This window comes from Oncorhynchus kisutch, linkage group LG3, assembly GCF_002021735.2.
Source record: "Oncorhynchus kisutch isolate 150728-3 linkage group LG3, Okis_V2, whole genome shotgun sequence".
NCBI lineage: Eukaryota > Metazoa > Chordata > Actinopteri > Salmoniformes > Salmonidae > Oncorhynchus > Oncorhynchus kisutch.
In genome coordinates, this window is record NC_034176.2 from 1,088,452 (window position 1) to 1,113,564 (window position 25,113).

General features: G+C 44.4%; 1 protein-coding gene across 1 annotated transcript in view; it reads left to right on the forward strand.

Annotated features, from left to right (window-relative positions):
- The first annotated feature begins 99 nt into the window (after positions 1-99).
- The window catches only part of LOC109885199 (STAM-binding protein-like A), a 37,592-nt gene continuing 12,578 nt past the window's right edge, over positions 100-25,113 (forward strand). Inside the window, exons 1-9 of the mRNA XM_031816497.1 lie at positions 100-316; positions 5,318-5,551; positions 7,025-7,100; positions 7,748-7,843; positions 7,979-8,112; positions 8,657-8,880; positions 14,707-14,840; positions 15,323-15,460; positions 24,431-24,543. Coding sequence (XP_031672357.1) covers positions 5,349-5,551; positions 7,025-7,100; positions 7,748-7,843; positions 7,979-8,112; positions 8,657-8,880; positions 14,707-14,840; positions 15,323-15,460; positions 24,431-24,543 — 1,118 coding nt within the window. The 5' untranslated portion in view covers positions 100-316; positions 5,318-5,348. The remainder of the gene's footprint in view (positions 317-5,317; positions 5,552-7,024; positions 7,101-7,747; positions 7,844-7,978; positions 8,113-8,656; positions 8,881-14,706; positions 14,841-15,322; positions 15,461-24,430; positions 24,544-25,113) is intronic.

Genomic DNA, 25,113 nt, shown 5'->3' on the forward strand with positions numbered 1-25,113 from the left:
ATCAATGTCATATATCATCAATAAATACAGACAATACCTTTCTTCTGTTACGTAGAGCACTTTTATTTTGCCGAAATTCCATGACCCGGAAGTATTTTTTTTGTGTTGCTGACGAGACGCTGGTGGAGATGCGGAAGTAGACGGTTGTAACAATTAGCCACCTTGCTAGCTAATTATTTACTTAACTGAAGATTTACTCGATAAAGACAACGATAAATAGGTCCTGAATTGAATGATATATCCTTTGATACGTATTTGTTGGTGAAACCTACATATTTCCTCGCTCAACCAGGAGGGAATTTGAAAACAATCGAACGTAAGTTAGTTTTGATAAGCTACTAGCTAGTGTTATAACTGCTGGCACATCAATCTTGACCCTGGAATTCATGTTTTTCATTATGGATGATGGTGAAACATGTCCATCTAGCATACATCAAATGTCCGGGTAACTTCACATCGGTCATGACTGGCTAGCTAGCTAGTTGCCCATACAGGTTAACTTCAAATCGGTCATGGCTAGCTAGCTAGCCTCTCAAACATATTATATTAGAAGTTGGCTAGCTACAGATTCATCATGCTCAAACATTTTCTGTTGGCAAGATAGTCCAACATTCTGGGGAAAAAACACAAATGTTTATGCACAAAATACTTAATATACATAAGAAAACTTAATTGTGGAAACTTTATAACAATGTGTGTTATCAGGGAGAGGCTTTATGGCCACGCCTGTTGTCCGTAGGTCGCACAGGTAGAGTTTAGTCTCTACTTTTATCAAATGTAAGAAACAACATTTCGCTGGTTAAGACCGATTTGAGCCGGTCGGTCACACATTTTAATGATTGTCCATATAAGGCTGAAACATATATTTAGATATCTGAAGGTTTTTTTTCTGCATAGAAATGTCTTGGGTGGCCGCCTTATCTATGTACACTACCGTTCAAAAGTTTGGGGTCACTTAGAAATGTCCTTGTTGAAAATAAATAAATGATGTCCTTTAAAATAACATCAAATTGATCAGAAATACAGTGTAGACATTGTTTTCAATAAGATCATCTTTGATAACTAACATACACCTACATCAAAGCTAGACATTCAGGTGAGAATATACAATAAAAGTAATTATACATTCAGGAGTATTTTTGTCATGGTGTGGGGCCCCCATTGATTTTGTTATGATGTTTGAGTCACTTGGATGGTTTTAGCCATGGCAAAATGTGTAGAATTGAAGGGAATTTGCTATAGAACTGCACATTGTTCTCTCAGCCTCATGGCAAAATGTGTAGAATTGTTCTGCAGTGATGGGAGCTGTGGCTGGACTGCTCCCCCTCTGGAGATGTCCCTCAGGGACCCTCAGCACCATGTTCAGTTGTTGCTGATGCTTTTTGTTGCATCCAACTAACATCACTCCACCGTATTCCAGACCATACCTGACACAAGTGTACACTGTGACCAGATCTTCAGGCCATTTCTCAGTGAGGCCACTGCTTCACGTGCATCACCGCTGAGGTTAGAGTCTAGATGAACTTGGTCATTGATACCATGGGTACTTCCTGTCCTCCCTAGATGAGTGGTGCAGGTTGTGGAGGGTCTCCTGAAAACATCTGGATTTCCAGACTTTTTTGGGGGTGTTTTATTAAATATATCACAACATTTCCTTTACAACTTAGAAAATATATTGTGCATCCAATTCATCCAATTCAAGTCAGTCGTCCATTAAATCAATTGTTTGTCGTTCTCTTAGCAATCTACTGCTTCAACCTGACTCTCCTTGAGTAGTCCAACACGATGCTGCTCTCAGAGGGCAATCCCTATGCAATTCTATTATAAAGACTTTTCCTACAAGCCCAAAACGTTGATGGCAAGCAACTTAAATGTGACAACCTTTAAAAATAATAATAATTGCATAGCAGTCTTGTGTTGGTCAATAAAATGATGAGGAATAAGCTCTATATGTAGTGTGTTTGGGACCTTTACCATTTCAATCAAACAACACTGCCACTGCAAAACACAATACACTGTGTGTTTGGGACCTTTACCATTTCAATCAAACAACACTGCCACTGCAAAACACAATACACTGTGTGTTTGGGACCTTTACCATTTCAATCAAACAACACTATCACTGCAAAACACAATACACTGTGTGTTTGGGACCTTTACCATTTCAATCAAACAACACTACAAAACACAATACACTGTGATTTAGTGACCTTTACCATTTCAATCAAACAACACTACCACTGCAAAACACAATACAGTGTGTGTTTGGGACCTTTACCATTTCAATCAAACAACACTACCACTGCAAAACACAATACAGTGTGATTTAGTGACCTTTACCATTTCAATCAAACAACACTACCACTGCAAAACACAATACAGTGTGTGTTTGGGACCTTTACCATTTCAATCAAACAACACTACCACTGCAAAACACAATACACTGTGTGTTTGGGACCTTTACCATTTCAATCAAACAACACTGCAAAACACAATACACTGTGTGTTTGGGACCTTTACCATTTCAATCAAACAACACTACCACTGCAAAACACAATACAGTGTGATTTAGTGACCTTTACCATTTCAATCAAACAACACTACCACTGCAAAACACAATACAGTGTGATTTAGTGACCTTTACCATTTCAATCAAACAACACTGCAAAACACAATACAGTGTGATTTAGTGACCTTTACCATTTCAATCAAACAACACTACCACTGCAAAACACAATACACTGTGATTTAGTGACCTTTACCATTTCAATCAAACAACACTACCACTGCAAAACACAATACAGTGTGATTTAGTGACCTTTACCATTTCAATCAAACAACACTACCACTGCAAAACACAATACACTGTGTGTTTGGGACCTTTACCATTTCAATCAAACAACACTACCACTGCAAAACACAATACAGTGTGATTTAGTGACCTTTACCATTTCAATCAAACAACACTACCACTGCAAAACACAATACACTGTGTGTTTGGGACTTTTACCATTGAAACCATTGAAACTGCTGTAAACTATTGGTGTACTTGTTCACCAGGAAAGGTCTAACAGTAATTCGTCCAGACCTTTTTTTTTTTAAAGGGAATATACGACCCGTTTCCTGGTCACAGATTAAAGGTTGACCAACGGATTTGCTTTCATGGAGGACAGGCTTGAATTGTGAGGATGACCACACTATTTATTTTCAGAATGAGCCAAATCTACTGGTTTTATGACACAAGTTGATAAACAAAAGTCATCTATTTAATAAACACAAGAGACCAGCAAAATGGATAAGAGTGTAGTAGGAACAGCGGCATCTGGTGGTCAACCTGCTACTGTCACACTACTGTATGGTAGATCATACAAGCGACTTCAATGGCTAATTTGTCTACACTGGGAAGAACATCACCATTTTCACAGGGAAGCCACAGCTTCATACTACTGGTCAAACATAGAGAACTCCTACTCTATACTGATGGTTGGGGTGGTCTGTGGGTGGCGTTACAAGTTGTTTTTGGTAGGAAGAAGTTTGGTACTATATTTATTGAATATCTGAATCCAATCAATTAAAATGGGCAAAATAATGTATCAGGAATGCCAATCTAACTACTGAAACAATTTCAAAACAATCTGAGATGGTGTGTGCCATGGCTGAAATGACATGAAACAACTCCTGTGCTGCTGTTCTTCTCTAATCAAGTAGGATGAAACAACTCCTGGGCTGCTGTCCTACTCTAATCAAGTAGGATGAAACAACTCCTGGGCTGCTGTCCTACTCTAAATATAATCAAGTAGGATGGAACAGCTCTTAGGCTGCTGTTCTTCTCTAATCAAGTAGGATGGAACAACTCTTTGGCTGCTGTTCTTCTCTAATCAAGTAGGATGGAACAACTCTTTGGCTGCTGTTCTTCTCTAATCAAGTAGGATGGAACAACTCTTTGGCTTCTGTTCTACTCTAAATATAATCAAGTAGGATGGAACAACCCTTAGGCTTCTGTTCTACTCTAAATATAATCAAGTAGTATGGAAACAACCCTTAGGCTGCTGTCCTACTCTAAATATAATCAGGTAGTATGGAAACAACTCTTAGGCTGCTGGTCTACTCTAATCAAGTAGGATTGAGCAACTCTTATGCTGCTATCTTTCTCTAATCAAGTAGGATGGAAACAACTCTTAGGCTGCTGGTCTACTCTAATCAAGTAGGATAGAACAACTCTTAGGCTGCTGTTCTACTCTAAATATAATCAAGTAGTATGAAAACAACTTAGGCTGCTGGTCTACTCTAATCAGGTAGGATGGAGCAACTCTTATGCTGCTATCTTTCTCTAATCAAGTAGGATGGAAACAACTCTTAGGCTGCTGGTCTACTCTAATCAAGTAGGATGGAGCAACTCTTAGGCTGCTGTTCTACTCTAAATATACAGCTGGTGACCTGTACTACAAGTAACTTCTCCCTCGCCCATCGAAATAAACATCACTTTCTTTTCCAAGTTTTAAGTTCCACCGTTCTGCTGTTGCTGCCAGCTAGCCAGCATACATTAGCTAGCTTTGAAGGGCTCATCAGGACTGAACTCAATCCATTCGCCTCCACGCGGCTCGCAGCTGCACGACATACGTCATCAATTTGGGCACCGGGAGTGTCCGTGTAGCTTCTCCCGTGTCGTCATCATGCCATGTTGTGACCAGGAGAGACTAACTACACTGACTAATGAAAGCTTAAAATGTGTTACTGTAAAATCACATTGGATGTGTTTACACAGACAGCCTGATTCTGAACTTTTTTCACTTATTTGTCTTTTGACCATTCAGATCAGCACTGAAAAATATCTGATGTGGGTGGATCTGATGTGGGTGGATCTGATGTGGGTGGATCTGATGTGGGTGGATCTGATGTGGGTGGATCTGATGTGGGTGGATCTGATGTGGGTGGATCTGTGATTGATAAAAATACCAATTAGTGGGTAAAAATATCAGAATTTGTCTGCCTGTGTAAACACATCCAAAGTGATTTAACAGTAACACATTTTAAAGTTTCATTAGTCAGTGAAGAACTAAGTCTCTCCTGTGTAATCGTGGCCTTTGGGAGCGTTCATCTGATTAGACGTTGCTGACACCTAGCAGATCTTACAACAACTGGATAGCTATTTTAAGTATAATTTGACCAAATCACATGTTATAGCAATCTGTCAGTCTGACACAGTCAGTGACATGGCACGCAGCCATTGGTTGTTGCCTCGCTCTTAGCTGTGGAACGCGCCCTTCTGAGACAAGTGCTGATGTAAACCAGAGTTTAATCAATACTTTTGATTAAGTCCCTGTCAGGTGTATAGGAGGAAGGTCCTGATGGCAGACCACACTGATGTCAGCCTGCCCCCTGAGGACCGTGTCCGTGCCCTGACCAAGAAGGGCAGCTCTGTGGACGTGAACGAGGACGTTCCTCCCCGGAGGTATTTCAGGTCAGGCGTGGAGATGATCCGTATGGCCAACACCTACACCGAGGAGGGCAACGCCGAGCACGCCTTCGTACTCTACAACAAGTATATCACGTAAGTTAAGTTGGTGAAACTAGGCTACGTTACATTTCTAGGTTTTAGGGTGACGCCGCTGATGAAGGTGTTGTCAAGAAGACCGAGAACCCAAGATAGATGAAGTGTCAGTGTGTTGTAGGTTACTTAGCCAGGCATCTCTCTCCCCTGGGGACATGTGTTTATGGTAGTAGTGGGGACAATGTACCATATTGTCTGCAACCCAATAAACTATCATGTTGAGATGAGCTGTAGAGCTTAGATCCAGATAAAATGCCTGAGTCTCAAATGAATGGGAAGTATGGGCCTCATCTGAAATACACAGCAGGTGTCCTGGGAAGTATGGGCCTCATCTGAAACACACAGCAGGTGTCCTGGGAAGTATGGGCCTCATCTGAAACACACAGCAGGTGTCCTGGGAAGTATGGGCCTCATCTGAAATACACAGCAGGTGTCCTGGGAAGTATGGGCCTCATCTGAAACACACAGCAGGTGTCCTGGGAAGTATGGGCCTCATCTGAAACACACAGCAGGTGTCCTGGGAAGTATGGGCCTCATCTGAAACGCACAGCAGGTGCCCTGGGAAGTATGGGCCTCATCTGAACAAAAAGCATCACGCTATCACTGTTATAAGTCAGGAATATGAATCGATCAATCAAATGTTTTTATAAAGCCCTGTTTACATCAGCTGATATCTCAAAGTGCTGTACAGAAACCCAGCCTAAAACCCCAAACAGCAAGCAATGCAGGTGTAGAAGCACGGTGGCTAGGAAAAACTCTCTAGAAAGGCAGGAACCAAGGAATAAACCTTGAGAGGAGCCAGGCTCTGTGGGGTGGCCAGTCCTCTGGCTCTGTCTTTGCCGGGTGGAAATTATAAGAGTATATAATGGCCATTAAGGCCAGATTGTTCTTCGAGATGTTCAAATGTTCATAGATGACCAGCAGGGTCAAATAAAAATAATCGCAGGAGAAATACTCCAGATAGGACAGGACTAATACTCCAGATCTCTGACACGGGTAGGCAGACCATTCCATAAAAATTTAGCTGTATAGGAGAAATCCCTGCCTCCAGCTGTTTGCTTAGACATTCTAGGGACAGTAAGCAGGCCTGCTTCTTGTGACCGTAGTGTATGTGTAGGTATGTACGACAGGACCAAATCAGAGAGATGGGTAGATGCAAGTCCATGTAATGCTTAGCAGTAAAACCTTGAAATCAGCCCTTGCCTTAACAGGACGGCAGTGTAGGGAGACTAGCACTGGAATAATATGATCACATTTTTGGTTCTAGTAGAGATTCTAGCAGCCGTATTTAGCACTAACTGAAGTTTATTTTGTGCTTTATCCGGGTAGCTGGAAAGTAGAGCATTGCAGTAGTCTAACCTAGAAGTGACAAAAGCATGGATACATTTTTCTGCATCATTTTTAGACAAAAAGTTTCAGATTTTTGCAATGTCATGAAGATGTGTTTCTGTTTATCATCATGCTTCTATTCAGGCTCTTCATTGAGAAGCTTCCTAAACATAGAGATTACAAAACAGCCAACATTCCAGAGAAGAAGGACACTTTGAAGGTACCATTCCAGATTCTAACTGTTTCACGCTCCAGTCCCCCAGCAGCCCAACCCTGGTCCTCCAGTCCCCCAGCAGCCCAACCCTGGTCCTCCAGTCCCCCAGCAGCCCAACCCTGGTCCTCCAGTCCCCCAGCAGCCCAACCCTGGTCCTCCAGTCCCCCAGCAGCCCAACCCTGGTCCTCCAGTCCCCCAGCAGCCCAACCCTGGTCCTCCAGTCCCCCAGCAGCCCAACCCTGGTCCTCCAGTCCCCCAGCAGCCCAACCCTGGTCCTCCAGTCCCCCAGCAGCCCAACCCTGGTCCTCCAGTCCCCCAGCAGCCCAACCCTGGTCCTCCAGTCCCCCAGCAGCCCAACCCTGGTCCTCCAGTCCCCCAGCAGCCCAACCCTGGTCCTCCAGTCCCCCAGCAGCCCAACCCTGGTCCTCCAGTCCCTCAGCAGCCCAACCCTGGTCCCTCAGCAGCCCAACCCTGGTCCCCCAGCAGCCCAACCCTGGTCCCCCAGCAGCCCAACCCTGGTCCTCCAGCAGCCAAGGAGGACCAGTGTTGGGGGGGGGGGGGGGGGTACTGGAGGACCAGGGTTGTGAAACAACAGGCTTCTTGGACCTCTATGGTTCTCTTGTGATGTGACATTCTGTCATCTGTCCCAACAGAGGCTGAAGGAGGTGGCCTTCCCTCAAGCAGAGGTGCTGAAGAAGGCTCTTCTCAAGATATATGAGCAGGAGCATGCACAGTATCTCATCAAAAAGGTAACAAGACTTCTGCCCACCTCTGTAGACCTTCCTGCCCATTTTCCAACTTTATACCCTCAGTAGAGCCCTCTGCCCACTGGATTTGGTTGATTTGCTAATGTGTGTATGTGTGTGTCACTACTGTGTTTGTAGAAAGCGGAGGAGGCAACCTTGGCGCAGCAGCAGTCGAAGCAGCAGGCGCTAGAAGCAGAGCGGGAGCGTGTGGTGGAACTGCAGCGGCGCCAACGGGAACAAGAGCAGTTCAGCGCCTTCGAGGAGATGATCAGGTACATCACTGCCAACAGAAACGTCATCTGAATTTAATCGCTTTTTCATTTGCATTTAAGAAATGTAATTTCAATTTAAAAAAAAATTGTAATTTGTATTGGACAAATGAGTGAATCATTGAATTCATATATTGAACTTGTAGGCTATTTCATGATTTGAAACTGGATTGAATGGATATAGCATTTTTTTAACCAGTGCAGTCAAAAATGTCATTTTCCTGTTTTATATATACTTACACACTATGATGTTGGAATAGTACTGTGAAGAGGTTTGAAAAGGTCAACGGAAATTTCCTCCCGTTTTGGTGGGATGGAGTTTTGGCGTGCCTGGGGACATCACCAGTTCTCCCCTCCCCACTCAGACCACTCACAGACAGACTTGAGAAATTGCTCTTTGCTAAGTAGCTATTTTAGTTTGTTTTCAATTGGTCAAAAATCACAGTAAAGTACAGTAACTTACCCAGAAAGGATTTCATATGAAGATCAAAATGGGCCTTTTTTAAATATTGATCAATATTGACACTAAATGTGACTCCATAATCAGGCGTCAGGAGCTGGAGAAGGAGAGGCAGCGTATCCTTCAGGAGTTTCATGCTCCTGGGACCCCTCCCCCTGATGCACCCCTCCTCCCAGGGATCCAGGGCCCCCCTCTTCCCCTGGCTGTGTCCCCCACCCCCCCTCAGAGCCCGGGGGACAGCGCCGGCCAGGTCAGACCGCTCCCCACCTTCGACCGGACGCTCAAACCTGTGAGCCCTAGTGGGAACAGCAGTGAGTAAACACACACTGACTGTACAAAACATTAGGAACACCTGCTTTTTCCATGACAGACTGATCTGGTGATTCCAGGTATAAATCTATGATCCCTTATTGAGGAGACAGGTTAAATCCACTTCAATCAGTGTAGATGAAGGGGAGGAGACAGGTTAAATCCACTCCAATCAGTGTAGATGAAGGGGAGGAGACAGGTTAAATCCACTCCAATCAGTGTAGATGAAGGGGAGGAGACGGGTTAAAGTAGGCTTTTTCAGCCTTGAGACAATTGAGACATGAATTGTGTATGTGTGTCATTCTGACTGAATGGACAGGACTAAATATTTAAGTGGCTTTGAATGGGGTATGGTAGTAGGTGCCAGGCGCACTGGTTTGAGTGTCAAGAACTGCAAAGCTGCTGCGTTTTTCACGCCTTGCAGTTTCCTGTGTGTATCCAGAATGGTCCACCACCCAAAGGACATCCAGCCAACTTGACACAACTGTGGGAAGCATTGGAGTCAACATCGGCCAGCATCCCCGTGGAACGCTTTCAACACCTTGTAGAGTCTCATACCCTGACGAATTGAGGCTGTTCTGAGGGCAAAAGGGGGTGCAACTTAATATTAGGAAGGTGTTCCTGATGTTTTGTACACTCAGTGTTCATGGAACGATTCAAAGGCTTATCAAATTCTTCTACTCTGATCTACTTTTCTCTGGATGTTTCATCTAGCTCCACCACAGAATAGATGTTTCATCTGGCTCCACCACATAGAATAGATGTTTCATCTGGCTCCACCACATAGAATAGATGTTTCATCTGGCTCCACCACATAGAATAGATGTTTCATCTGGCTCCACCACATAGAATAGATGTTTCATCTGGCTCCACCACATAGAATAGATGTTTCATCTGGCTCCACCACATAGAATAGATGTTTCATCTGGCTCCACCACATAGAATAGATGTTTCATCTGGCTCCACCACATAGAATAGATGTTTCATCTGGCTCCACCACATAGAATAGATGTTTCATCTGGCTCCACCACATAGAATAGATGTTTCATCTGGCTCCACCACATAGAATAGATGTTTCATCTGGCTCCACCACATAGAATAGATGTTTCATCTGGCTCCACCACATAGAATAGATGTTTCATCTGGCTCCACCACATAGAATAGAATAGATGTTTCATCTGGCTCCACCACATAGAATAGATGTTTCATCTAGCTCCACCACATAGAATAGATGTTTCATCTAGCTCTACCACATAGAATAGATGTTTCATCTGGCTCCACCACATAGAATAGATGTTTCATCTGGCTCCACCACATAGAATAGAATAGATGTTTCATCTGGCTCCACCACATAGAATAGAATAGATGTTTCATCTGGCTCCACCACATAGAATAGATGTTTCATCTGGCTCCACCACATAGAATAGATGTTTCATCTGGCTCCACCACATAGAATAGATGTTTCATCTGGCTCCACCACATAGAATAGATGTTTCATCTGGCTCCACCACATAGAATAGATGTTTCATCTGGCTCCACCACATAGAATAGATGTTTCATCTGGCTCCACCACATAGAATAGATGTTTCATCTGGCTCCACCACATAGAATAGATGTTTCATCTGGCTCCACCACATAGAATAGATGTTTCATCTGGCTCCACCACATAGAATAGATGTTTCATCTGGCTCCACCACATAGAATAGATGTTTCATCTGGCTCCACCACATAGAATAGATGTTTCATCTGGCTCCACCACATAGAATAGATGTTTCATCTGGCTCCACCACATAGAATAGATGTTTCATCTGGCTCCACCACATAGAATAGAATAGATGTTTCATCTGGCTCCACCACATAGAATAGATGTTTCATCTAGCTCCACCACATAGAATAGATGTTTCATCTAGCTCTACCACATAGAATAGATGTTTCATCTGGCTCCACCACATAGAATAGAATAGATGTTTCATCTGGCTCCACCACATAGAATAGATGTTTCATCTAGCTCTACCACATAGAATAGATGTTTCATCTGGCTCCACCACATAGAATAGATGTTTCATCTGACTCCACCACATAGAATAGAATAGATGTTTCATCTGGCTCCACCACATAGAATAGAATAGATGTTTCATCTGGCTCCACCACATAGAATAGAATAGATGTTTCATCTGGCTCCACCACATAGAATAGAATAGATGTTTCATCTGGCTCCACCACATAGAATAGATGTTTCATCTGGCTCCACCACATAGAATAGATGTTTCATCTGGCTCCACCACATAGAATAGATGTTTCATCTGGCTCCACCACATAGAATAGATGTTTCATCTGGCTCCACCACATAGAATAGAATAGATGTTTCATCTGGCTCCACCACATAGAATAGAATAGATGTTTCATCTGGCTCCACCACATAGAATAGAATAGATGTTTCATCTGGCTCCACCACATAGAATAGAATAGATGTTTCATCTGGCTCCACCACATAGAATAGAATAGATGTTTCATCTGGCTCCACCACATAGAATAGATGTTTCATCTGGCTCCACCACATAGAATAGAAGAGATGTTTTATCTGGCTCCACCACATAGAATAGAAGAGATGTTTTATCTGGCTCCACCACATAGAATAGAATAGATGTTTTATCTGGCTCCACCACATAGAATAGAATAGATGTTTCATCTGGCTCCACCACATAGAATAGAAGAGATGTTTCATCTGGCGCCACCACATAGAAGAGATGTTTCATCTGGCTCCACCACATAGAATAGAAGAGATGTTTCATCTGGCTCCACCACATAGAATAGATGTTTCATCTGGCTCCACCACATAGAATAGATGTTTCATCTGGCTCCACCACATAGAATAGAGTAGATGTTTCATCTGGCTCCACCACATAGAATAGAATAGATGTTTCATCTGGCTCCACCACATAGAATAGAATAGATGTTTCATCTGGCTCCACCACATAGAATAGAATAGATGTTTCATCTGGCTCCACCACATAGAATAGAATAGATGTTTCATCTGGCTCCACCACATAGAATAGAATAGATGTTTCATCTGGCTCCACCACATAGAATAGAATAGATGTTTCATCTGGCTCCACCACATAGAATAGATGTTTCATCTGGCTCCACCACATAGAATAGATGTTTCATCTGGCTCCACCACATAGAAGAGATGTTTCATCTGGCTCCACCACATAGAAGAGATGTTTCATCTGGCTCCACCACATAGAAGAGATGTTTCATCTGGCTCCACCACATAGAAGAGATGTTTCATCTGGCTCCACCACATAGAAGAGATGTTTCACCTGGCTCCACCACATAGAATAGAAGAGATGTTTCATCTGGCTCCACCACATAGAATAGAAGAGATGTTTCATCTGGCTCCACCACATAGAATAGAAGAGATGTTTCATCTGGCTCCACCACATAGAATAGAAGAGATGTTTCATCTGGCTCCACCACATAGAATAGAAGAGATGTTTCATCTGGCTCCACCACATAGAATAGAAGAGATGTTTCATCTGGCTCCACCACATAGAATAGAAGAGATGTTTCATCTGGCTCCACCACATAGAATAGATGTTTCATCTGGCTCCACCATATAGAATAGATGTTTCATCTGGCTCCACCACATAGAATAGATGTTTCATCTGGCTCCACCACATAGAATAGATGTTTCATCTGGCTCCACCACATAGAATAGATGTTTCATCTGGCTCCACCACATAGAATAGATGTTTCATCTGGCTCCACCACATAGAATAGAAGAGATGTTTCATCTGGCTCCACCACATAGAATAGAAGAGATGTTTCATCTGGCTCCACCACATAGAATAGAGGTTTCATCTGGCTCCACCACATAGAATAGAGGTTTCATCTGGCTCCACCACATAGAATAGATGTTTCATCTGGCTCCACCACATAGAATAGATGTTTCATCTGGCTCCACCACATAGAATAGAATAGATGTTTCATCTGGCTCCACCACATAGAATAGAATAGATGTTTCATCTGGCTCCACCACATAGAATAGAGGTTTCATCTGGCTCCACCACATAGAATAGAGGTTTCATCTGGCTCCACCACATAGAATAGAGGTTTCATCTGGCGCCACCACATAGAAGAGATGTTTCATCTGGCTCCACCACATAGAAGAGATGTTTCATCTGGCTCCACCACATAGAATAGAAGAGATGTTTCATCTGGCTCCCCCACATAGAATAGATGTTTCATCTGGCTCCACCACATAGAATAGAGGTTTCATCTGGCTCCACCACATAGAATAGAGGTTTCATCTGGCTCCACCACATAGAATAGAGGTTTCATCTGGCGCCACCACATAGAAGAGATGTTTCATCTGGCTCCACCACATAGAAGAGATGTTTCATCTGGCTCCACCACATAGAATAGAAGAGAATTTTCATCTGGCTCCACCACATAGAATAGAGGTTTCATCTGGCTCCACCACATAGAATAGAATAGATGTTTCATCTGGCTCCACCACATAGAATAGATGTTTCATCTGGCTCCACCACATAGAATAGAATAGATGTTTCATCTGGCTCCACCACATAGAATAGAATAGATGTTTCATCTGGCTCCACCACATAGAATAGATGTTTCATCTGGCTCCACCACATAGAATAGATGTTTCATCTGGCTCCACCACATAGAATAGATGTTTCATCTGGCTCCACCACATAGAATAGATGTTTCATCTGGCTCCACCACATAGAATAGAATAGATGTTTCATCTGGCTCCTCCACATAGAATAGAAGAGATGTTTCATCTGGCGCCACCACATAGAAGAGATGTTTCATCTGGCTCCACCACATAGAATAGAAGAGATGTTTCATCTGGCTCCACCACATAGAAGAGATGTTTCATCTGGCTCCACCACATAGAAGAGATGTTTCATCTGGCTCCACCACATAGAAGAGATGTTTCATCTGGCTCCACCACATAGAAGATATGTTTCATCTGGCTCCACCACATAGAATAGATGTTTCATCTGGCTCCACCACATAGAAGAGATGTTTCATCTGGCTCCACCACATAGAATAGATGTTTCATCTGGCTCCACCACATAGAATAGATGTTTCATCTGACTCCACCACATAGAATAGAATAGATGTTTCATCTGGCTCCACCACATAGAATAGAAGAGATGTTTCATCTGGCTCCACCACATAGAATAGAATAGATGTTTCATCTGGCTCCACCACATAGAATAGAATAGATGTTTCATCTGGCTCCACCACATAGAATAGATGTTTCATCTGGCTCCACCACATAGAATAGATGTTTCATCTGGCTCCACCACATAGAATAGATGTTTCATCTGGCTCCACCACATAGAAGAGATGTTTCATCTGGCTCCACCACATAGAATAGAAGGGATGAAATACAACACAAGATTCACATTTCAATGACAGAGGATAACACGAATGAAAACAGTTATTTCTGAAGTGGTCCTGAAAACCTGATGGTTCATGATGGGGTATTGTCCCTCTGATGGTTCATGATGGGGTATTGTCCCTCCTCTGATGGTTCATGATGGGGTATTGTCCCTCCTCTGATGGTTCATGATGGGGGTATTGTCCCTCCTCTGATGGTTCATGATGGGGGTATTGTCCCTCCTCTGATGGTTCATGATGGGGGTATTGTCCCTCCTCTGATGGTTCATGATGGGGGTATTGTCCCTCCTCTGATGGTTCATGATGGGGTGTTGTCCTCCTCTGATGGTTCATGATGGGGTGTTGTCCTCCTCTGATGGTTCATGATGGGGTGTTGTCCCTCCTCTGTCCAGACACCATGGATGGGATGGTGGATGGCATCCGGCAGCTGGCAGTGCCCTCAGAGCTCTGCAGCAGCTTCCTCAGGCTAGCTGAGTCCAACACCAGCCGAGCTGTGGAGACCTGTGGCATCCTCTGTGGCAAACTGGTAAGACCTGACTTTTATACAGCAACAGCTGTACTATAATCATAGTTATTCTACAGGAAAACGTATTGATGTGGGTGCATGTCGGGCTGCTACGGTGTCCGTATTAGGAGTCATGATGGCAGTCCATGTCTGATTCTGTGTCTCTGACTCTCTCTGTGTCTCTGACTCTCTCTGTGTCTCTGACTCTCTCTGTGTCTCTGACTCTCTCTGTGTCTCTGACTCTCTCTGTGTCTCTGACGCTCTCTGTGTCTCTGACGCTCTCTGTGTCTCTGACGCTCTCTGTGTCTCTGACGCTCTCTGTGTCTCTGACGCTCTCTGTGTCTCTGACGCTCTCTGTGTCTCTGACGCTCTCTGTGTCTCTGACGCTCTCTGTGTCTCTGACGCTCTCTGTGTCTCTGACGCTCTCTGTGTCTCTGACGCTCTCTGTGTCTCTGACGCTCTCTGTGTCTCTGACTATGTGTGTCTGATTCTGTGTTTTCCAGCTGAGGAATGCGTTCACAGTGACCCATGTGATTGTGCCGAAGCAGAACGGAGGGCCAGACTACTGCGACACGGAGAACGAAGAGGAGCTGTTCCTGATCCAGGACCAGTATGACCTCATCACCCTGGGCTGGATACATGTGAGTTACACCAGAGCCCATATTCATACAACCTCTAGGAGAGCAGATCCAGGACCAGTTTATAACATTTTCCTCTGCAAATTAAGTCTGCTTTATTTTTTGTTTGCTTGTCATGATACTTTTTGTGCAAAAGTTTGTGGACACCCCTCCAAATGAGTGTATTCTGCTAATTCAACCACACATGTTGCTGACAGATGTATAGAATGGAGCACACAGCCATGCAATCTCCATAGACAAACATTGTCAGTAGAATGGCCTTACTGAAGAGCTCAGTGAATTTCAACTTGGCACTGTCATAGGATGCCACTTTTCCAACAATTCAGTTGGTTAAATTTCTGCCCTGCTAGAGATGTCCCTGTCAAGTGTACGCTCTGTTTTTGTGAAGTGGTAATGTCTAGGAGCAACAACGGCTCAGCCACGAAGTGGTAGGCCACACCAGCTCACAGAACAGGACCGCCGAGTGCTGAAGAGTGTAAAAATTGTCTGTCCCCGGTTGCAACACTCAATACTGAGTTCCATTCTGCCTCTGGAAGCAACGTCAGCACAAGAACTGTTCGTCGGGAGCTTCATGAAATGGAGCCATGGTTTCCATTAAAGAGCAGCCGCACCCAAGACTAAGATCACCATGCCCAATGCCAAGCGTCAGCTGCAGTGGTGTAAAGCTTGCCGCCATTGGAGTCTGGAGCAGTGGAAACACGTTCTCTGGAGGGGTGAATCACGCTTCACCATCTGGCAGCCCGACTGACGAATCTGGGTTTGGCAGATGCCAGGAGAACCCTACCTGCCCCAATACATAGTGCCAACTGTAAAGTTTGGTGGAGGAGGAATAATGGTCTGGGACTGTTTTTCGTGGTTCAGGCCCCTTAGTTCCAGTGAACGGAAATCTGAACGCTACAGCATACAATGACATTCTAGACGATTCTGTTCTTCCAACTTTCTAGCAACATTGGGGAAGGCCCTTTCCTGTTTCAGCATGACAATGTCCTTGAGCACAAAGCGAGGTCCATACAGAAATGGTTTGTTGAGATAGGTGTGGAAGAACATGACTGGCCTGCAAGTACAGTGGAGGCTGTTATAGCAGCAATGTTCCTACATCTTCCCTTCCCAGAAGAGTGGAGGCTGTTAGCTTTATTAAATAGTACCAGCAAAGGGGGGACCATCTCCATATTAATGACTTAGCAGAAGAGTGGAGGCTGGTATAGCAGCAAAGGGGGGACCAACTCCATATTAATGACTTGGTAGAAGAGTGGAGACTGTTATAGCAGCAAAGGGGGGACCAACTCCATATTAATGACTTGGCAGAAGAGTGGAGACTGTTATAGCAGCAAAGGGGGGACCAACTCCATATTAAATCAAATCAAATCAAATGTTATTTGTCACATACACATGGTTAGCAGATGTTAATGCGAGTGTAGCGAAATGCTTGTGCTTCTAGTTCCGACAATGCAGTAATAACCAACAAGTAATCTAACTAACAATTTCAAAACTACTGTCTTATACACAGTGTAAGGGGATAAAGAATATGTACATAAAGATATATGAATGAGTGATGGTACAGAGCAGCATAGGCAAGATACAGTAGATGGTATCGAGTACAGTATATACATATGAGATGAGTATGTAAACAAAGTGGCATAGTTAAAGTGGCTAGTGATACATGTATTACATAAGGATGCAGTAGATGATATAGAGTACAGTATATACGTATGCATATGAGATGAATAATGTAGGGTATGTAACATTATATTAGGTAGCATTGTTTAAAGTGGCTAGTGATATATTTTACATTTCCCATCAATTCCCATTATTAAAGTGGCTGGAGTTGTGTCAGTGTGTTGGCAGCAGCCACTCAATGTTAGTGGTGGCTGTTTAACAGTCTGATGGCCTTGAGATAGAAGCTGTTTTTCAGTCTCTCGGTCACAGCTTTGATGCACCTGTACTGACCTCGCCTTCTGGATGATAGCGGGGTGAACAGGCAGTGGCTCGGGTGGTTGTTGTCCTTGATGATCTTTATGGCCTTCCCATAATATCGGGTGGTGTAGGTGTCCTGGAGGGCAGGTAGTTTGCCCCCGGTGATGCGTTGTGCAGACCTCACTACCCTCTGGAGAGCCTTACGGTTGAGGGCGGTGCAGTTGCCGTACCAGGCGGTGATGCAGCCCGCCAGGATGCTCTCGATTGTGCATCTGTAGAAGTTTGTGAGTGCTTTTGGTGACAAGCCAAATTTCTTCAGCCTCCTGAGGTTGAAGAGACGCTGCTGCGCCTTCTTCCTCACTTCATGCTGTCTGTGTGAGTGGACCAATTCAGTTTGTCTGTGATGTGTATGCAGAGGAACTTAAAACTTGCTACCCTCCACTACTGTTCCATCGATGTGGATAGGGGGGTGCTCCCTCTGCTGTTTCCTGAAGTCCACAATCATCTCCTTAGTTTTGTTGACGTTGAGTGTGAGGTTATTTTCCTGACACCACACTCCGAGGGCCCTCACCTCCTCCCTGTAGGCCGTCTCATCGTTGTTGGTAATCAAGCCTACCAAACCGCAAACTTGATGATTGAGTTGGAGGCGTGCGTGGCCACGCAGTCGTGGGTGAACAGGGAGTATAGGAGAGGGCTCAGAACGCACCCTTGTGGGGCCCCAGTGTTGAGGATCAGCGGGGTGGAGATGTTGTTGCCTACCCTCACCACCTGTGGGCGGCCCGTCAGGAAGTCCAGTACCCAGTTGCACAGGGCGGGGTCGAGACCCAGGGTCTCGAGCTTGATGACGAGCTTGGAGGGTACTATGGTGTTGAATGCCGAGCTGTAGTCGATGAACAGCATTCTCACATAGGTATTCCTCTTGTCCAGATGGGTTAGGGCAGTGTGGTTGAGATTGCATCGTCTGTGGACCTATTTGGTCGGTAAGCAAATTGGAGTGGGTCTAGGGTGTCAGGTAGGGTGGAGGTGATATGGTCCTTGACTAGTCTCTCAAAGCACTTCATGATGACGGAAGTGAGTGCTACGGGGCGGTAGTCGTTTAGCTCAGTTACCTTAGCTTTCTTGGGAACAGGAACAATGGTGGCCCTCTTGAAGCATGTGGGAACAGCAGACTGGTATAGGGATTGATTGAATATGTCCGTAAACACACCGGCCAGCTGGTCTGCGCATGCTCTGAGGGCGCGGCTGGGGATGCCGTCTGGGCCTGCAGCCTTGCGAGGGTTAACAACTTTAAATGTCTTACTCACCTCGGCTGCAGTGAAGGAGAGTCCGCATGTTTTCGTTGCAGGCCGTGTCAGTGGCACTGTATTGTCCTTAAAGCGGGCAAAAAAGTTATTTAGTCTGCCTGGGAGCAAGACATCCTGGTCCGTGACTGGGCTGGTTTTCTTCTTGTAGTCCGTGATTGACTGTAGACCCTGCCACATGCCTCTTGTGTCTGAGCCGTTGAATTGAGATTCTACTTTGTCTCTGTACTGGCGCTTAGCTTGTTTGATAGCCTTGCGGAGGGAATAGCTGCACTGTTTGTATTCGGTCATGTTACCAGTCACCTTGCCCTGATTAAAAGCAGTGGTTCGCGCTTTCAGTTTCACGCGAATGCTGTCATCAATCCACGGTTTCTGGTTAGGGAATGTTTTAATCGTTGCTATGGGAACGACATCTTCAACGCACGTTCTAATGAACTCGCACACCGAATCAGCGTATTCGTCAATGTTGTTATCTGACGCAATACGAAACATCTCCCAGTCCACGTGATGGAAGCAGTCTTGGAGTGTGGAGTCAGCTTGGTCGGACCAGCGTTGGACAGACCTCAGTGTGGGAGCTTCTTTTTTTAGTTTCTGTCTGTAGGCAGGGATCAACAAAATGGAGTCGTGGTCAGCTTTTCCGAAAGGGGGGCGGGGCAGGGCCTTATATGCGTCGCGGAAGTTAGAGTAACAATGATCCAAGGTTTTTCCACCCCTGGTTGCACAATCGATATGCTGATAAAATTTAGGGAGTCTTGTTTTCAGATTAGCCTTGTTAAAATCCCCAGCTACAATGAATGCAGCCTCCGGATAAATGGATTCCAGTTTGCAACCTCCACTCTTCTGAATTAGCAGAAGAGTGGAGGCTGTTATAGCAGCAAAGGGGGGACCAACTCAATATTAATGACTTAGCAGAAGAGTGGAGACTGTTATAGCAGCAAAGGGGGGACCAACTCAATATTAATGACTTAGCAGAAGAGTGGAGACTGTTATAGCAGCAAAGGGGGGACCAACTCTGTGATTTTGGAATGAGATGTTGGATGAGCAGAGGTCATAATAATATTAATATTAATGGTAATCTACTGAGATACTGGTATTGTGATCAAATCCAATTCCAAATCAAATTGGTTGCAGATGTTATTGTGGGTGAAATGCTTGTGTTCCAACAGTGCAGTAATAACAAGTAGTATCTAACAATGCACACAACTAAAAGTACAAGAGTGGAATTAAGAAATATATAAATATTAGGACGAGCAATACAGTAGTATACACCATATACATATGAAATGAGTAAAACAGTTTGTAAACATTATTGAAGTGATCAGTGATTTCAGGCAGCAGTCTCTAAGGTGCAGGGTTGAGTAACCGGGTGGTAGCTGCTAGTGATGGCTGTTTAACAGTCTGGTGGCCTTGAGATAGAAGCTGTTTTTCAGTCTCTTGTTCTCAGCTTTGATGCACCTGTACTGACCTCGCCTTCTGGGTGAACAGGCCGTGGCTCGGATGCCTGAACGTACCACCCTCTGGAGAGCCCTGCAGTTGCGGACGGTACAGTTGCCGTACCAGGTGGTGATACAGCCTGACAGGATGCTCTCAATGATGCATCTAAGTTTGTGAGGGTTTTAGGTGCCAAGCCGAATTTCTTCAGCCTCCTGATGCGCTGTTGTGACTTCTTCAGCACATTGTCTGTGTCATTTCAGTTTGCCAGTGATGTGTACGCAGAGAAACTTTAAGCTTTTCACTTTCTCCACTGCGGTCCCATCGATGTGGATAGGGGGGTGCTCCCTCTGCTGTCTCCTGAACTCCATGAATAGCTCCTTCGTTTTGTTGTGGGTTATTTTCCTGGCACCACTCATCCTCCCTGTAGGCCCTGAGCTTAATGATGAACTTGGAGGGCACTATGGTGTTGAATGCTGAGCTGTAGTCAATAAACAGCATTCTTACATACAGTTGAAGTAGGAAGTTTACATACACCTCAGCCAAATACATTTAAACTCAGTTTTTCACAATTCCTGACATTTAATCTTAGTAAAAATCCCCTGTGTAGAGTGATTTTTATTTCAGCTTTTATTTCTTTCATCACATTCCCAGTGGGTCAGAAGTTTACATACACTCAATTAGTATTTGGTAGCGTTGCCTTTTAAATTATTTAACTTGAGTCAAAGGTTTCGGGTAGCCTTCCACAAGCTTCCCACAATAAGTTGGATGAATTTTGGCCCATTCCTCCTGACAGAGCTGGTGTAACTGAGTCAGGTTTGTAGGCCTCCTTGCTCGCACACACTTTTTCAGTTCTGGCCACAAATTTTCTACAGGATTGACGTCAGGGCTTTGTGATGGCCACTCCAATACCTTGACTTTGTTGTCTTTAAGTCATTTTGCCACAACTTTGGAAGTATGCTTGGGGTCATTGTCCATTTGGAAGACCCATTTGTGACCATGCTTTAATTTCCTGACTGATGTCTTGAGATGTTGCTTCAATATCTCCACATAATTTTCCACCCTCATGATGCCATCTATTTTGTGAAGTGCACCAGTCCCTCCTGCAGCAAAGCACCCCCACAACATGATGCTGCCACCCCCGTGCTTCATGGTTGGGATGGTGTTCTTCGTATTGCAAGCTTTCCCCTGTTTCCTCCAAACATAATGATGGTCATTATGGCCAAACGGTTCTATTTTTGTTTCATCAGACCAGAGGACATTTCTCCAAAAAGTACGATCTTTGTCCCCATGTGTAGTTGCAAACCGTAGTCTAGCTTTTTTATGGCGGTTTTGGAGCAGTGGCTTCTTCTTTGCTGAACGGCCTTTCAGGTTATGTCGACATAGGACTAGTTTTACTGTGGATATAGATACTTTTGTACCTGTTTCCTCCAGCATCTTCACAAGGTCCTTTGCTGTTGTTCTGGGATTGATTTGCACTTTTCTCACCAAAGTACGTTCATCTCTAGGAGACAGAACGGGTCTCCTTCCTGAGCGGTATGACGGCTGTGTGGTCCCATGGTGTTTATACTTGCGTACTATTGTTTGTACAGATGAACGCTGTAATTTCTCCCAAGGATGAACCATTTCATTTTTTTTTCTGAGGTCTTGGCTGATTTCTTTTGATTGTCCCATGATGTCAAGCAAAGAGGCACTGAGTTTGAAGGTAGGCCTTGAAATACATCCACAGGTTCACCTCCAATTGACTCAAATGACGTCAATTAGCCTATCAAATCAAATCAAATTTATTTATATAGCCCTTCGTACATCAGCTGATATCTCAAAGTGCTGTACAGAAACCCAGCCTAAAACCCCAAACAGCAAGCAATGCAGGTGTAGAAGCACGGTGGCTAGGAAAAACTCCCTAGAAAGGCCATTACCTAGGAAGAAACCTAGAGAGGAACCAGGCTATGTGGGGTGGCCAGTCCTCTTCTGGCTGTGCCGGGTGGAGATTAAAACAGAACATGGCCAAGATGTTCAAATGTTCATAAATGATCAGCATGTTCGAATAATAAGAAGGCAGAACAGTTGAAACTGGAGCAGCAGCACGGCCAGGTGGACTGGGGACAGCAAGGAGTCATCATGTCAGGTAATCCTGGGGCATGGTCCTAGGGCTCAGGTCCTCCGAGAGAGAGAAGGAGAGAATTAGAGAACGCACACTTAGATTCACATAGGACACCGAATAGGACAGGAGAAGTACTCCAGATATAACAAACTGACCCTAGCCCCCTGACACAAACTACTATCAGAAGCTTCTAAAGCCATGACATAATTTTCTGTACATTTCCAAGCTGTTTAATTAAAGGCACAGTCAACTTAGTGTATGTAAACTTCTGACCCACTGGAATTGTCATACAGTGAATTCGAAATGAAATAATATGTCTGGAAACAATTGTTGGAAAAATTACTTGTGTCATGCACAGGGTAGATGTCGTAACCGACTTGCCAAAACTATAGTTTGTTAACACAACATTTGTGGAGTGGTTGAAAAACAAGTTTTAATGACTCACACCTAATTGTGTGTAAACTTCCGACTTCAACTGTACATTTACTGAGATTCTGGTATTGGGATAACCCTACCAGAGATGATACATTTACTGAGATACTGAACCCGGGCTTCTCCTCTGAGAAAATTGTCTTCCTGCCCAGTGTTGATCTCCACACACCTTGTTCCTACTATATAATAATATATAATTATACACTGAACAAAATTATAAATGCAACATGCAACAGGAGTCGCTGGTGCGCGATGAGACAAGGACATCCCTACCGACCAAGCCCTCCCTAACCCGGACGACGCTAGGGCCAATTGTGCGTCACCCCACGGACCTCCCGGTCGCGGCCGGTTACGACAGAGCCTGGGCGCAAACCCAGGGACTCTGATGGCACAGCTGGCGCTGCAGTACAGCACCCTTAACCACTGTGCCACCCGGGAGGCCCCCCCCCCCCCCCAATTTAAAGAAATACATTTAGCCCTAATCTATGGATTTCACATGACTGGGAATACAGATATGCATCTGTTGATCACAGATACGTTAAAAAGGTAGGCGTGTGGATCAGAACCAGTCAGTATCTGGTGTGGATCAGAACCAGTCAGTATCTGGTGTGACCATCTGCCTCGTGCAGCGCATGACACATCTCCTTCACATAGAGTTGATCAGGCTGTTGACTGTGGCCTGTGGAATGGTGTCCCACTCCTCTTCAATGGCTGCGGAAGTTTCTGGATATTGGTGGGAACTGGAACAGGCGGTCGTACACGTTGATCCAGAGCATCCCAAACATGCTCAATGTGACATGTCTGAGTATGTAGGCCATGGAAGAACTGGGACATTTTCAGCTTCCAGGAATTGTGTACAGATCCTTGCTACATGGGGCCGTGTATTATCATGCTGAAACTTGAGGTGACGGCAGCAGATGAATGGCACAACAATGGGCCTCAGGTTCTCGTCATGGTATCTCTGTGCATTCAAATTGCCATCGATAAATGCAATTGGTGTTCATTGTCCGTAGCTTATGCCTGCCCATACCATAACCCCACCATGGGGCACTCTGTTCACAACTTTGACATCAGCAAACTGCTCTCCCACACGATACCATACACGCCGTCTGCCATCTACCTGGTACAGTTGAAACCAAGATTCATCCGTAAAGATCACACTTCTCCAGCATGCCAGTGGCCATCGAAGGTGAGTATTTTCCCAATGATTCAGTTATGACGCTTAACTGCAGTCTGGTGAGGACAACGAGCACACAGATTAGCTTCCCTGAGATGGTTTCTGACAGTTTGTGCAGTAATTCTTCGGTTTCATCAGCTGCCCGGGTGGCTGGTCTCAGACGATCCCGCAGGTGAAGAAGCCGGATTGTCTAAAACAAATTCTCTAAAATTATGTTGGAGGCAGCTTATGGTAGAGAAATACATGTTCAATTCTCTGGCAAAAACTCTGGTGGACATTCCTGTAGTCAGTATGCCAATTGCAAGCTTCCTCAACTTGAAACATCTGTGGCATTGTGTTGTGTGACAAAACTGCACATTTTACAGTGGCCTTTTATTGACCCCAGCAGAAGGTGCACCTGTGTAATGATCATGCTGTTTAATCAGCTTCTTGATATGCCACACCTGCCAGGTGGATGGATTATCTTGGAGAAATGTTCAGTAACAAGGATGTCAACAAACATTTGTTAGAAATAAGATTTTTGCATGAATGGAACATTTCTGGGATCATTTATTTCAGTTCATGGGACCAACACCTCATATTTTTGTTCAATATATATGTTTGTATTGTTTCAGACCCACCCCACCCAGACAGCCTTCCTGTCCAGTGTCGATCTCCACACACACTGTTCCTACCAGCTCATGATGCCGGAGGCTATCGCTATTGTCTGCTCACCCAGGTTCAACGAGTGAGTATAGACACACTGCCTTTATCATGTGTTATAACCTTTATCATGTCATGTGTTATAACGAGTGAGTATAGACACACTGCCTTTATCAGGTCATGTGTTATAACGGGTGAGTGTAGACACACTGCCTTTATCAGGTCATGTGTTATAACGGGTGAGTGTAGACACACTGCCTTTATCAGGTCATGTGTTATAACGGGTGAGTGTAGACACACTGCCTTTATCAGGTCATGTGTTATAACGGGTGAGTGTAGACACACTGCCTTTATCAGGTCATGTGTTATAACGGGTGAGTGTAGACACACTGCCTTTATCAGGTCATGTGTTATAACGGGTGAGTGTAGACACACTGCCTTTATCAGGTCATGTGTTATAACGGGTGAGTGTAGACACACTGCCTTTATCAGGTCATGTGTTATAACGGGTGAGTGTAGACACTGCCTATGTCATGTGTTATAACGAGTGAGTATAGACACACTGCCTTTATCAGGTCATGTGTTATAACGGGTGAGTGTAGACACACTGCCTTTATCAGGTCATGTGTTATAACGGGTGAGTGTAGACACACTG